General features: G+C 33.5%; 1 protein-coding gene across 1 annotated transcript in view; it reads left to right on the top strand.

Annotated features, from left to right (window-relative positions):
- Positions 1-879: 879 nt before the first annotated feature.
- Positions 880-15,569, top strand: part of LOC145332837 (uncharacterized) — an 18,999-nt gene continuing 4,309 nt past the window's right edge. Inside the window, exons 1-19 of the mRNA XM_080177904.1 lie at positions 880-925; positions 1,613-1,672; positions 2,342-2,409; positions 7,295-7,373; positions 8,327-8,386; positions 8,740-8,900; positions 9,488-9,685; positions 10,104-10,225; positions 10,487-10,594; positions 10,675-10,780; positions 11,114-11,188; positions 11,294-11,378; positions 11,543-11,634; positions 12,084-12,200; positions 12,559-12,655; positions 13,079-13,184; positions 13,787-13,872; positions 14,331-14,444; positions 14,854-14,919. Of these exons, the coding sequence (XP_080034030.1) occupies positions 1,617-1,672; positions 2,342-2,409; positions 7,295-7,373; positions 8,327-8,386; positions 8,740-8,900; positions 9,488-9,685; positions 10,104-10,225; positions 10,487-10,594; positions 10,675-10,780; positions 11,114-11,188; positions 11,294-11,378; positions 11,543-11,634; positions 12,084-12,200; positions 12,559-12,655; positions 13,079-13,184; positions 13,787-13,872; positions 14,331-14,444; positions 14,854-14,919 (1,796 nt within the window). The 5' untranslated portion in view covers positions 880-925; positions 1,613-1,616. The remainder of the gene's footprint in view (positions 926-1,612; positions 1,673-2,341; positions 2,410-7,294; positions 7,374-8,326; positions 8,387-8,739; positions 8,901-9,487; positions 9,686-10,103; positions 10,226-10,486; positions 10,595-10,674; positions 10,781-11,113; positions 11,189-11,293; positions 11,379-11,542; positions 11,635-12,083; positions 12,201-12,558; positions 12,656-13,078; positions 13,185-13,786; positions 13,873-14,330; positions 14,445-14,853; positions 14,920-15,569) is intronic.

Raw genomic sequence — 15,569 nt, 5'->3', positions numbered from 1 at the left:
TAAAATTAACCACTGAACCGATATGGTTCTCCTTTGCATTGAAGCCTTTAATAGCATCTACAACCTCCTATGAGATTTCACCTCTAGAAAAAATAATCCCTTAAATTAGAATTGGTTAAAACTTTTTCTTGTATTCATTCGAAACCGGGGGATAGGAACCAGTTCTCATCCATACGAAGAAACTATGTCAAGCATCGTATTATATCCAGCTTTCTACGAATATAAACATGTACAATCATAAGATTAAAACTAGTTTTTTAGTCCGTGCCTTCGGCACCTCGGGGCTAAAAAAACTGGTTTTAAGCTTATAATTGTACATTCTATATACGCGAAAAGCTGTTTATAGTACGATGCAAGAAATAACTATTCTCGTATTCATTCGAAACCGGTGGATTAGAACCGGTTCTCATCCATACAAAAAAACTATATCTATCATCGTATTATATCCAGCTTTCTACGATTATAAAATGTACAATCATATATCTATTAATTTCAAAACAAAAATGAAAAATGTAAGGTCAACTTAAACCTTCCATTTAGTGCGCCTAGAGGCCTTTTTTTTTTATAAATAAAGCAGATGATTTTGGTTAAGGCTAGTTTTAGGCTATTTTACTCATAGATTCTAGGGGCAGGGCTCCTAAGAAAAGAAATAAAAAGAAATTGTTTAATTAAAACAGGAAACGGTGGTTCTGTGGTGTTAACTGAGTTTAAGGTAATTTTCAGAAATCTATTGGGATAAGATAATGGCCGATAAATTGATGTACATAAAAAAAACTGATTTCAATCACACATATAGAGTTATTCATTTGAATATCCGCGGAAAGCTGTCTGTAATACAATACGATAAATAACTATTAAGAATTTATGTTTTGTAGATGAAGTTATTGGTGTTTCTCTGTATTTTGGCCACCACAGCTGGGAAACGGTAATTATATTTTTGAAACGAAGCATTTCTATGATTAGTGTCGGCTTGTCCGTACGTCCGTCCGTCACACACGGATAGCTGTTTTCGTTAATTTAGACATATTAAAATTGCCCTATCGATTTCAAACTTTGCATGGTGATTCCTATAGTAGTTAGTTACGATTTAGATAGCGTAGAAACTCTGTAATCATTACAAGAAATTCACTAAAGTCTCCAAAGTTGTTAATCTAATGAATACGAAAACTTTGGGGACTAGTGTAATTAACAGCCCATTGTCTTCTCTCTCTCTCTATCTCTGTTGAAAACGTTAATACAAATTTGTTAGTACAAACTTTTTATTCTTTAAAGGAAAATTTTTAAGAATATTATTTCTCGTATTCATTTGAATCCGGTGGATAGGAACCGGTTCTCATCCATACGAAAAAACTATGTCTAGCATCGTATTATATCCAGTTTTTTACAAATATAAAAATGTACAGTCACAAGATTAAAACCAGTTTTTTTAGCCCGTGCAGTGCCTTCGGCACCTCGTGGCTAAAAAAAACTGGTTTTAATCTTATAATTGTACATTCTGTATCCGCGTAAAGCTGTTTATGATACGATGCGAGAAATAACTATTCTCAATCTATCTCCAAGTGTCTTATCCCTTTAGATACCTAATTCTGTTCTAATATTTACTATCATCTAGGGGAATGCCTTCAAGTAGAAGCAGACAGTTGGATGGAAAGGCCACAGTCATTTCTTGCAAGTAAGTTCAATTGTCCTATCAAGTTAAAACAATAAAAAATCTGTTTTACCGTATCGCTTCGAAACTGATCAATATCTGGTGGATTGGAACCGGTTCTACGCCATACTAAAAAATTATGTATAGTATCATATTATATACAGTTTTCTATGAATATAAAAATGGACAATCATGAGATTAAAACCAGTTTTTTTTTGCTGTGCCTTCAGCATCTCAGGGATAAAAATGGTTTTATTCTCATATTTTTTATATCCGCGGGAAGCTGTTTATAATACGATGCGATGCATAACTATCTTTAATTTATATAAGGCCAGGCCATATGTTTGTTCGTTTAGATCTCGGTAACTACAGTTTTAGTTGTGTTCTCCTTTTCATTGAAGCTTGATGTGAGTACTATATCTTGTGTTAAAACATGATTTTGATTTCGTAGAATATAACAAATAAATTTGAATGATAAACAGATAGACGTTCTGACAGCTAGACATATAAACATACAGATAACATAACAGATGGACAGACAGAAATATAGACAGACATACATACATATGGCAGACATATAGACAGACAAACAAACATACAGACAGACTTACATAATGAAAGATATGCAGACCTCCATACATACAGACATATTTTACATATTTTCTCGTTTTATTAACTTTTTTCTCATTTCAGGGTTTTTAGAAAATTGAGCTGTAGCACGGAAAAAGAAAATATCATTCTTTCTGATAAGAGCATAACAAGTAAGTTGGGACTTTCCCTCAGAGTGCTTTGTTGAACAGAGACCCCCCCCCTTATTTTATAATAAATCTAATCATAGAGAGAGAGGGGACAATGGGCTGTTTATTAAACTAGTAACAACTTTGGGGGCTTTAGGTGAATTTTGATTGGTTGGCTTCTTAAGTTAAGTGTTCAAACATTTCAACCACTACTGTTAATTTACAGAAGGGGTAATTTTGTGTATCATTGTGGATGTACATCAATTTATTGGCCATTGTCTTATCCCTTTAGATCCCTGAAATCTTATATAACGATATTTGGAGTGGTGGAGTTTTTTGTTTCTGAGAAAATCAATTTTCCACAAATCTTTACTGACTGACGGACGGACGGACAAATTGAATTATAGATCATTTTGACTTTACATACAAAATAATTTATTGATGATATAAATAAAATATATATAATAAGTAGGGGTATTATTGTGTATCATGATTGGGGATGTATTTCAATTCATCGGCAATTGTCTTATCCCTGTAGATCCCTGATATAAGTGTATATGTTACAGGGAGGAAGGGGACATTGGACTGTAAATTATTCTCTAATTCGTTGGCATCAAAACTTTGGGGACTTTGTTAAAAACTAACCCTATCAAAACGTTACCATCCATAATTTTTAAGGGGAAGTTTGGATAAGCATAATTGGGGGGGTGAACATCAAATTATCATCCATTGTCTTATCCCCTAAGATCCCTGATATTATATGAAACTAATTATGGTTTTATTGTAGACCGCAGCAATGCGCTAATTAGATCATCTATTACGTGGAGCGGAGCTACTCCTATATTCAAGCGTTGTAAGTACGTCTGTACGCCTATTCATTTTCTAATGAGATAATATATTATAAAGAGCGAAGCTACTCCTATAATCAAGCGTTGTAGGTACGTCTGTACGTCTATTACCATTCTAATGAGATAAGATATTATTAAGAGCGAAGATACACTATAATTAATCATTGTTAGTTTGTCTGTACGTCTATCATCATTCTTATAATATATATTCTATTATTGAGAGCGAGGCTACTTATTAAGAGCAAAGCTACTCTATAATTGATTGTTGTTTAGTAAGTCTGTACGTCTATTATTATATGAGCGAAGCTTCTCTATAATAAAGTTTTGTAAGTACGTCTGAACGTCTATCAACATTATAATTGGGAATATATTATTATGAGCAAATTTGAAAACTTTAAATCATTTTAGTGGTGAGCCAGATCGGGGTACGCCGAATTTCAGCCAATCACAGCGCGGCATTTCATAAAATACTTTGCTCTCATTGGTGGAAAGTTGGCTCACCCCGATCTGGCTCACCACTAAAATGATTTAAAGATCCAGCTCTGGGTTGTTTTTTTTTGCAATTTTTCTATCCATTGCTACCCCTTCGAATAAAGAGCCTCTAGAGACTAGGGGCGTATCCACTAATCCTTATAATAAACTAACAGGATCTTTTTTTGTCTGTTTGCGCCAAAGAGTCTCGCTAACCTCTAAAGTATCGCTATGGTTCTCCTTTACAGTGAAGCTTCTTATAGGTCCTGGGAAGGTTTTAAACTATTTTTGGGGTAGATACCCAAGATAAATCCACCCCCTAAAATAAAAAATGGATGTCGAATTCAATATGATTCTTCTTTACAGTGCAGTGATGCATTTTATATGACCAGGGAAGGTTTTAAACTATTTATATTCCCTCCATCAAAAAAAAATCTTAAATTGAAAATAGGGGAGGGGATCGACTTTTCCACCTCCCTTCAAGGGGCATCTAGAGGCGTATCCACTTATGTCATATATTGCATTAAAATTTTGACAAGTAAATAATTACAGGGAGGGAGGGGACATTGGGTTGTTTATAACAGTTGTTCCCAAAGTTTAATAATACCATTTTCTTATTTGTTGGCTTAACAATTTCGGGAACCTTTATTGAATTTTGTTTGGTTGGTTAATTAAGTTGAGTGTCCAAACGTTTAAACATTAAATGGTAATCTAGAGCAGGGGTAATTTTGTGTTTTATCATTGGGGATGTACATCAATTTATCAGCCATTGTCTTATCCCTTTAGATACCTGATATAATTATCTATATTTATGTAAACGAGATGTGTTCCGCTTCAATGGACGTTAAGTTTTCTTGGCGTAGCAGCGAAGCTACTCTTCAACTAAACTGTGTCCGTTCGTCCGTCAGCATGGCTGTATTTGAATTCGAATTGTTAGCCGACCCGCAAAAGTTTTTAAGTTTTTTCTCAGTATGGCTTCGAAACCGATTAATATCAGATGGATTAGAAACGGTTCTCAGCCATACTGAAAATACATGTATATTATCATATATTACAAATAATTTTCAACTGAAAAAAAAATTTAAATCGAAACAGTAATAAATTTTCATTTTAATATCCGCGGAAAACTGTCTAGAATATTGTGTACTAAATAACTATTCTATATCATGTGAATTTTACACTCATTTAAAATAACACGATTCGGGTTTCTCCCCATCATAGTCCCTCCCCCCCCCACCCTAAAACCATGCAAAACATTGTCTTTCATTACGGTTTGATCAATAGTGTGCACTGGGTTTTGTTAATGGGGTGATTAAAAGAGGAAGGGAGGCCTGTCAAACTACAGTATAATGGGGGGGGGGGGGGGGTGTTGACACCCACTCCTACCTAAAGGGGGTTAATTTTGTTTATCTAAATAATTTCCTTTATTCATTTACTTATCCATAAATCCCAGGGAAAAACAATTATAGATTAGTTATGCATTGTGGTCAAATTAATGTCTATTTGTCAAGCTAGGTGTTCAATCATTTCAACCAATTTAATATATATTTGTCAAGCTTGGTGTTCAATCATTTCAACCAATTTAATAACTATTTATCAAAGCAGTCAGGCATCTAAAGGGATAAGACAATGGCCGATAAATTGATGTACATCCCCAATGATGATGCAAAAAATTACCCCTCCCCCCATGTAGATTAAAATTAGTGGTTGAAACGTTTTAACGCTCAATGGAATAAACCAACCAATCAAAATTCAGCCAAGTCCATGAAGTTATTAAGTCAACAAATAGGAAAAAGTTATTCTAAAAAAATCAAAAAAATTTCATTTTAAAAATAGATTTGAAATTGATCAGACAATTCTAACATACTAAATAAGATAACAAAATTATAAAAGGGATTTGTACATTTAATGATGATGTTAATTGTTAGTTTTGGTTTCGTTTGAATAAAAGATAATTTAATTTTGATTCATTAATATTTATTTTTTTCTCTAAATATTTCTTCTATTTCAAATAATTAAGATTTTTAAGAAGCGAGTCTTTTATATAAGTCTGTGTATCCGTCCGTAATTGATAGCTCTTTTGCATGATGATTCCTGTAACAGTTAGGTTCAATTTAAAAAGCGTAGCAACTTTACAATTATTACCAGAAAGTCCGTACAATAATTATTATCATGATATAATTTCTTTAATACACAAATTTAACAAGTTATGACTATTCCATTTCTTTGATTTTCTTTAATAGAGATTACTAAGACTATTAGGTATATGGTTATCTCTAAAATTTAGTCTTGAAAGTATGTAAAAGCTGGAATTTTGATTTTCATTTTATTATCCGCAGAAAATTGTCTATTTTGCCATTGCACTACAATTGTTGGAGTTAAAGGTTGGCTCAGGATTCAGGGAGTGAGTTGACATTGGGCTGTTTATTACACCTGGCGCCAAAGTATTAAAATAACACTTTCTTATTGGTTGGCTTAACAACTTTGGAGTCAATTTTGATTGGTTGGTTTATTAAGTTGAGTGTCCAAACGTTTCATCTTATGACTGATTCCTGCATAAGGGGGGATTTTGTTTATCATCATTGGTGATGTACATTATTTTATTGTTAAGTGTCTTATCCCTGCTTAGGATTGGATATTGAATATTTTGAATTTTGAATATTATTATCATTACAAAGTTTGGACACTACTATTTTGGAACGAACCAATCATAATAAGAAAGTACCCAAAGATTTTAAACCAATGAATAAGATAACGTGTTTATAAAACAATGGGTACTAGTGTAATTACCAATATCCCCTCCCTCCTTGAGAATAAAATTATTTGTTGAAAAGTTTGGACATTACTAGTTTGGAACAATCCAATCACAATTTCGTTAAAAATCCAAAGTTTTAAAGCCAACCAACAGACTTTGGGTATCTGTATAAAGACCCAGGGATCTAAAGGGATAAGACATTGGCTGATAAATTGTTGTACATCCCCAATTATGATACAGAAAATTTCCCTTTCTGTAGATTAAAACGTTTGAACACTCAACTTATTGAATCAACCAATCAAAATTCAAAAGTTGTTTATACAATAAAATGACCAATGATAGGCCAGTATTAATTGTAATTGACTAATGGTAAAACTTAATGGCCTCTCATTGGTCATTTTTTGGCGGAACTTTATGCTGTCTTTTTGTTAAGCCAACGAATAAGAAAACGTTATTATAAAACTATGTATTAAGCAGAGAAAGAGCATATTTTTTAGACCCTGTGAGCTGTCAGTTGAGCTGTTATGCCACTGCAGGTTGTGCCGCCTTCACCTTCAATCTATCTATCCTTCTATCTATCTATCCATCTATCTATCTATATATCTATCTATCTATCTATCTATCTATCTATCTATCTATCTATCTATCTATTCAGATCCTGTGAGCTGTCAGTTAAGCTGTTATGCCACTGCTGGTTGTGCCGCCTTCACCTTCAATCTATCTATCTATATATCTATCTATCTATCAATTCAGATCCTGTGAGCTGTCAGTTGAGCTGTTATGCCACTGCTGGTTGTGCCGCCTTCACCTTCAATCTATCTATCTATCTATTCAGATCCTGTGAGCTGTCAGTTGAGCTGTTATGCCACTGCTGGTTGTGCCGCCTTCACCTTCAATCAGTCTTCAACACAAAGGTAATGGATGTTTTTACCAGCTGGCTAAATTAGCAAACCTCCCCTTATCCACCCGCTTTAACCAAACCCCTCCCCTCCAAATGTATGAACAAACAGATCCATAAATGAGGTCCACATTACCAAACTAAATTGATTGCAAATTTTCCCCTGTCAACATATCTGTGGCTGTGTTTAGTGCCCTAAGAAAATGGGGATAGATATCACAGCTTTTGGCCTACATATTCTATTGACTTCATAGTAGAAGGAAAGAAAAAGGGAAGGGGTAAGACACCCCTAGAAAAAAGATTGGGTACAGGGTACTTCCTGACGTCAATAGAACAGGTGGGCCAAAAGCAGTGACATCTATCCCCATTTTGCTAGGGCACCATATACAATTACAGATATATTTCTCATCAATTTATGTTGCTAATATGGTACTCATACATTCATTTACACAGTTGGAGGGGAGGAAATTGGATGAAGGAGGGAGGGGGGTCGTTATTTTAGCCAGCTGGGAGTGACACTTTATTAGAGCACATGAAAATCTTGTGCAACATCTTAGTATTTATACATCGATCGATTACAAAGTTAGATAATTTTTTTTGGATTTGTAGGTAGAAACAGGGGAAGGGGATTAGGGGGAATCCTGGATTGTAAGGATAAGATACTCTTATTAGAGGGGGGGGGTGGTGTAAAGGTCACATGGATGGTAGTAAGATTTCTTTATTTCTCTCTATGATTTCGCTAACAAATTGGCTTCTAAGTTAAAGAAAGCTTCAAAAACGTCCAGAAGTGGTTTTTGTATAATAAATTCCTTTTTTTTGAGCTTTCTGAAGGTTTTACAATATCTACACATAGAGGCCTCTAGGGGCAGTGCATGGGTGGATATGTCATCCCCCCAAAAAAGCTATAAAACTTTCTTGAACTTTGCAAGCTACTTAAACATCCACTTACTTTTATAAAAATGTATCTAGGACCTGCTTGCTTGTACGAGATTGCAATGTAAAAACCCAAGAATGCTCAACATGCATCAGGTTAACTCTTTCTTGAATTTGTAAAATTTATGATAAGTATTACCTATGATTTATTTTTAATAATGAATAATGAATTAATGTACATTAAACAAATTCCTTTCCTGACAATTAAAGGGTTGATGAAAGGTTTGGACACTTCTAGTTTGAAACAGTCAATAGAATATAAAAGTACCCAAAGTCTTAAGACAACTAATGACATATAATTTATGAGATCTTAGGACAATAATCCTTAATAGTTTAACTTTATCTAGTAAGCTATATTTTAGGGATAATGTGATAAATTTCAATTTTGGTTTAGACTTTTTAATAATGTTGATTTCATTTGTTACTTAAGTCGGTTTTAATTTTTATAGCGGACCAATAATGCCCCGCGTGAATGAATGCCTGGCCGCCAAGCAAAAAGAGCCGACAACCCCTCAGCCTGCTGTAGCTGCTCCTGCTGCTCCTCCAACACCACCAGGAAAACCTTGTACATTTGGTTGTACCAGTTTCTGTGTGGGGCCTCAATGTGCAGGTAACAGGTCAATCTGTAGTATAGTTTTATTAAAAAAACAACAAAACCTGCTGAATCGTTTTCTTTTTCACTGATCCAAATATAACTATAGATCAACAAAAAGATAACTATTTTATATTTTTATTTACAATTCTCTGCACAATTATTTGTATTTTGTATAAAATATTGGATGATATTTTCATGTGGATTAGATCCAGTTCTTGGGGCTAAAAAACTGGTTTTAATTTATAATTGTTCATTTTACAACTGCAGAAAGCTGTTTATAATGCAATACAAGAAATAAGTCTTCCAATATTGCTTAAAAAACAATTAATATCTGGTGGATTATATCCAGTTTCCAAAAAATGAAAATTATGTATAGCATTGTATTATATCCAGTTTTGTATGAATATAAAATGTACAATCATAAGAACATAAAAAAGTTTTTTTAGCCCATGTCTTCTGGCTATAAAAGCTGTTTTTAAACTAATGATTGTACATATTTATATCACTGGAAGCTGGATATGATGGGATAAATCAATTTTGAAGTTGTTGTTACCCAGAAATATAATTTTGAAGTAAACACATCTTAACTCTATATGTTTTAGAATTTGCTGTGAATGTTCTTAAAGCTGTAACCAGCAATACCTTTAGTCCTGCTGCTACAAGATCAATCTCACCAACAACAACCAGTAATTTGCCAACAAGCGCCCCAGCTAAACCAATTAGAGAGATTACTGAACCCACTCTCAGACAAAATATTGATGTTACCACAACTCAGCTTTCAACTGAAGCATTTGATCAAAGTAAGATTTATAATGGTCTTAGAATAATATAAAAAGCTTAGGTATCCTAAATCTATAACACGTTACATACAATAGTAAGGTTTTAAAGTCTGTTGCATAAGACATCATTAAACTAGTTCACTATTTTAGGGTAGCTTCACATAAGTTCTAGGATGGTTTTAGGCTTTTTATTTATGCAATATTTCAGCCCTTCCTTACCCTTTGAAACCATGAGCCCCTAGACGCTTTATTTAAAGCCACTATTCATAAAAAATTTACTGGATGTATGATAATCTGTCAATTTGTATGTTTAATAATTGCTTGTAAATAGTTTTACAAATGTCATGGAAGTTTGTAATAGGATACCTCACTTTTCGTTACAGGCAAAGCTGCAAATTAATTGACAACACAACTAAACAATACAAAAATATCTTCCTAGATCAGTCAGTTGACATTACTGAGACACAAGCTGAGGAACAACCAAATGACCAAGTGAATTTACCCTCTGCAGATACTGATGTAGTTGTTTCTGATTATGATAATCAAGTTACAATTGATGAGGTAATGCAACAACTCTATAATATAGATGTATATACAGATAACCAACTTCCCACCTTTTTTGCCTACTACCAAATTGTTTTCTGCTAATTAGCTGTGTTAATATTCCTGACACTATTGGTTGATTTTCAATGACCCAATTGAGAGTCTGCACAAGGTCCTTGGGTTAGGAAAATACAGTTGAACCCATTGCCCCGTATTGTGTTTTACTCTATTCTAAAATCTCAAAAGTAACTTTAGAAACTTTCATTAATTTTTTTTCAGGATATTTTTGATGAAGACTTTGACAACAATGATTACTTTGGAGAGGATGAGTATCAAAATTATAATGATCAAATTGATTATACTCAAATAAACGATGACACCTCAGAGGTGAAAATATTTCTTGCTTAAATTCTAACATAAATATAAAAAAATAATAGTTGACAAAAGCTACCTTTGTTATAATAAAGGATATAGAGCCTGAGAATAATGCTAATGAAATTGATGATGATGCCATAAATGATGAGGATCAGGAAGACTCAGATGATATTGATGAATCTGTCAACATAGATCCAGGTATATTAAAGTGTAATGAGAATGTTAATAACATGTAATTTCGGGTATAATGCGAATAAGATAGTTTTAAAATTTTTTCTCATATTCACTTAAAACTTATTAATATAGGGTGGATTAGAACTGGTTCTCATCCATATGAAACAATTATGTCTAGCATTTTATTATATTCAGTTTTCTACAAATAATAAAATGTACAATCATAAGATTAAACATAATGTTTTTAGCCTGTTACTTTGGCATCTCAGGCCAAAATAAACTGGTTTTAATCTTATAATTGCACATTTAAACACAAGAAAGATGTTCATAACATAAAGCAAGAAATAACTATAACAGGATTTCTAAGCAATGGGAGTTCTATTGCACCTGACACTGAGTTTGTTGAGCCTAGATCTACCAATAGAGCTACAGGTATTTGATTTTTATTATCAGTTTTAATTAATATTAGATCCTTTTGACATATTCTAGATGCCCAAAAGAAGATTTCATCTCAATTAGAGTGAAAATTATTTTAAGGTTCTCAGCCAACATTCTTCTTTTTCTTTTGTGCAATTGGAGGTGAAAACAAAGATGGAGCTATCACTGCAATTGATGTACTAAGGTAACAAGTTCTGACTAAGCATCATTTGATCATTAGTTAAACTAATATAGAATTGTATATCTAGGAAATTCTGGTATAGTTCATTTCAAAACATTGCCTTTGAAGGCGTGTTTTGTCGTATGTTAACAGTAGCTTTTGAGATGATCCAAATTTTTTTTATTCAGGGAATCCTTGAACTTGGTTTCAAGTGCATTCCGGATTGCTCCGATGCCAAGTCAGGTCACCCAAGGAGATGGTGTTTCTGCTGCTCTGACAGGTTAAATATTAAAATATGGCCATTGTTATCTGAGACCATGGCTCAACATGTAGCGCATCTGTCGTCAGGGATGTGTTAGGTTCCTACAGCTTCTATGCACAACATAGATAGAGTAGGGTGAATGACTTTGCCCATAAAAAGGCACAACTCATTACAGTTAGGACTTCTTAGTTAGGTCGTGCAATCAAAGGGTTGGTTGTCTGATGGATCTTAATTAACTTAATATCTACAGGCAGGCATTAGAGTAATGAATCCTATCACAAGCAGATGATTCCCTTGGGTTCTCTAGATAAAAGAAGATGGCAATAGTTAAGCTTATTCTTGTTTTTGCATTAAAACTTGCTAGTCTATGCCATTAAGCCAAAAATGATTCTACTATGAATTACTACAATACAACACTAAATTTTAAATTTAAATTTCAAAAGTTAATTATTGAATCATATGATTAGGGCATTCAATAACTTCCTGTAGCAAAGGGTACACCACCCTTTCCCCATATGGATATGTCTACCAACCTGGATCCTGCTATGACTACAACCTTCGTAAGCAAGGTTGGAAAGCAACAGGTAAATTATTAAATATTAAATATAAACTTGTTTGATAGGATTATGTTCTAACATATCATTACTATTTTTTATATTTTTTACTACGCATCATTTGAAAGACAGCTTTCCCTGGATATTTAAATGTAAAACTATTATCAATATTAGGTATTTTATATTGATATACAAAAGAAATTGTTTGTAATACAATGTTACACCTGATTTTTCAATATGGCTTAGAGCTAGTTAAAGTGCAGCAGATATTAATCGGTTTTGAAGCCATACTGGAAATATCATTTTTTTCTCAGTGAATCTATATGAGTTTAAGTAATCTTTAGAAACTATATCAACTCGATACAGATAAATGGTGTTCATTATTTAGGTGCCAAGTTGACAACATACAGAAAAGGAGGAACAATGACAAAACTTGGAAGATACTTGATGGCTGCTGGAGGCTATAAGGGGAAGAAGGCACTCAGGTAGAGGTTCCTTATGAACAAGAATGACCAAATGTCTTGTGTGAGCGGTGTTGTCTCTAGCTGATAACTTCTTTGGTTTGTAAAGGATAAAAATTAAAAATGCACATACTTTAAATATCAGGTCTTGTTTTGCAGCATTCAGATTCCCCCTTTTGTACACTTCAATTGTGTACTGGAATAGTAATTTCTCGTATTACATTATAAACAGCTTACCTTCGGCATCTTGGGACTAACAAAACTAGTTTTAATCTTATGATTGTACATTTTTATATTCATAGAAAACTAGATATGATAAAATGCTAGACATAATTTTTCCTTATGGCTGAGAACTAGTTCTAATCCACCTGATATTAATCGGCTTCAAAGCAATACAGGGAAAAAAGTTATGTACTGAAAACCTTTATTGTTCATTGTATATTTCAGGAGTATTGAGGTGTTTGATCCCAAACGTCCCAAAAATGGATGGAAGAAAATGTCCAAGATCCGGATGCCAATTTCTGTTTCTGAACATTGTACCATCACAATGAAGGTAAGGATGCCAAATACATCAGTTTAATTCAGAGATTGATGGGCCAATGGAATGTTTTTTACACTAGTCCCCAAAGTTTTCTGAATAGGTGTCTTTACAACTTTGGGGACTTTGGTGAATTTTGATTAATTGTTGGGTGTTCAAACGTTTCAACAACTAATTTTTAATCTTAAGTATCATCATTGGAAATGTTCATCAATTTAACGGCCATTGTCTAATCCCTTTAGTTAAATCATGTATAGTCCCTTTCGTAGCAATGCTCCTTAAGGGGTGTTTCTTCGTTTTTTTTTACAGTAGCTTTTCTCCTTTTTCTAGCCTCTGCGGGGGGCTCTAACCCTGTGTGGCCAATTGCCTAACCCTGTAGGACAAACACCTAATCCAATATAACCTAACCTAACCTAAAATAACCCATCAATAGCCATTTTAAAAACATAACGAATCGCTTCTTAAGGGACATTGCCACTAAAGGAACTATTCCCGTTAAATCTGTTTGCAGAAATAAAGTATGACAGCTAGTTTTGAAACTAGTGAATACATAGTTTAAATGAAAATTTTAAAGATTATCTCTACCCAATTTTGTTAAACAAATGATACTATTCTAGGGTAGAAATGGAGGTCAAGAAGTCTATATAACAGGAGGAACTAAGCGAGAGAACATGGTGCTCAAGCTGGATGTGAAATTAAACAAGTATGTAATTGGCAGATCTACAACTGTGGCTCAACACATTGCACATCATCTAGTTGTCACGTGTCATAACTAAAGATGTTAAAATTATTCCTACTGCTGCTATATCAGAAGCATGATATTGACAGTTAGAGTAGGTGGAAAGCCTAGGACTAAAACAGGCACATTTCATTACCATGTACAGTTAGGACTCCTCATAGTTATCCTGTGTTGTTTGACCTGATATAAGAGTGTTATTGGAAAAAAGTGTTGCCTGTATGAGGAAATTCGTAGGTTATGTACATTGCAAACAGGATGAGGCAAACTTAATTAAATAATTTTAATTTGATATCCTAAGCTGTTAATATGATGGAAATACAATTAGCTAAAATCCTCTAAACAAATAAAAACCTTCTGCTGGATATTGTTTGATCAAAATATGAAAATCTGATCGTGAATTAACCCCTTAAAACTAATTGAAGGTGGTACTCTCTGAACCAGATGAAAGAGGGCCGTAAGGGCCATGCCTGTGTAAAATCAACCGTTAATGGAAGACCTGGCATTGTTGTGTCTGGTGGGATGGATAAAGCCGGAAGGTAGGCTATTTCCTATTATGTAAAACAATAAAGTATTTTTGTCTGTAGTGAAGAATCTCTTTAATCGCTAAACCGATATGGTTCTGCTTTACAGTGTAGTTTCTCAAAAGACCTGGGAAGGTTTATAACTATTTAAAAATTGCACCTAGAAAAAAATGAACCCCACCCCAAGATGTTTTTATATTTATTTTTTTGTTTGGAAACTACAATTGAAAGTGTTAGGGGGGAGGGTTGGACTTCCCACCCCTAAGTCTTCAAGGGCCTATAGAGGCCTCTAGGGGCTTAGCTTAGTATGATAATAATAATATAAGAAGTATGTATTTTCATGAGCAAATGGAAAGATAGGTCACATTTGCTTGTTATCAAACTTTCAAAACTATTAAAAATAAGCATATTAATTTATTTTTAGAAATCTGACTTCTGTGGAGTTTTATGATGCTTCACTTGGCACCTGGTACTCTCTTCCCAATATGAGGTATAACTTATTAATTACTGGTTATTGTGACTCAATACGTAGCGCAACCACTTGTTAAAAATGTTTTCTACAGCTGGTATATCAGGTGCGTTACATAGATAGTAAGAGTAAGGTTTTAATCAGAAATAAGGTATAACCAACAAGTGAAATAATTCTAAAATAATATTTGGGGGGCAGGTGTAAAGGATGTCAATTCTACTATGTGTTAACAGCCAATGAACGCTAAAAACAAGTAAAGGTTTTGTAATTTTTTTGTTGAATTAATTTCATTGTTGGAAAAAGCTAGTTTTTAACAGTTTAAATATCAGCAACAATTGTTTTGGGAAAAATTAACAAATAAATATATTTATAATAAAATTTAGAAATCCCCAAAGATTTACAGACATACAGGCAGACCAAGTGACTTTCTGGGTATATTCCTACTGTCAAATGAATTTTTACAAAAAAAATCAGTTATTACTACTTAGTTGAACACTTTTTCTCCCCAAAAACTAAATGAGTATTCTAAACAGACTGTCAAACCAACTGATTTATATAGTAAATGCTCATAGGTTAGCAGAATCTACAATAGTTATTTGTCTTTTCCTTTTATAGTTAGCTTTCCGTGTCTAATAAATTAAAAAGTATACGAACAAAACTAGTATTGGTTT

Source organism: Acartia tonsa, chromosome 11, assembly GCF_053477335.1.
Source record: "Acartia tonsa isolate MP-2025a chromosome 11, ASM5347733v1, whole genome shotgun sequence".
Lineage (NCBI taxonomy): Eukaryota > Metazoa > Arthropoda > Copepoda > Calanoida > Acartiidae > Acartia > Acartia tonsa.
This window is presented reverse-complemented; position numbering and strand designations above follow the sequence as displayed.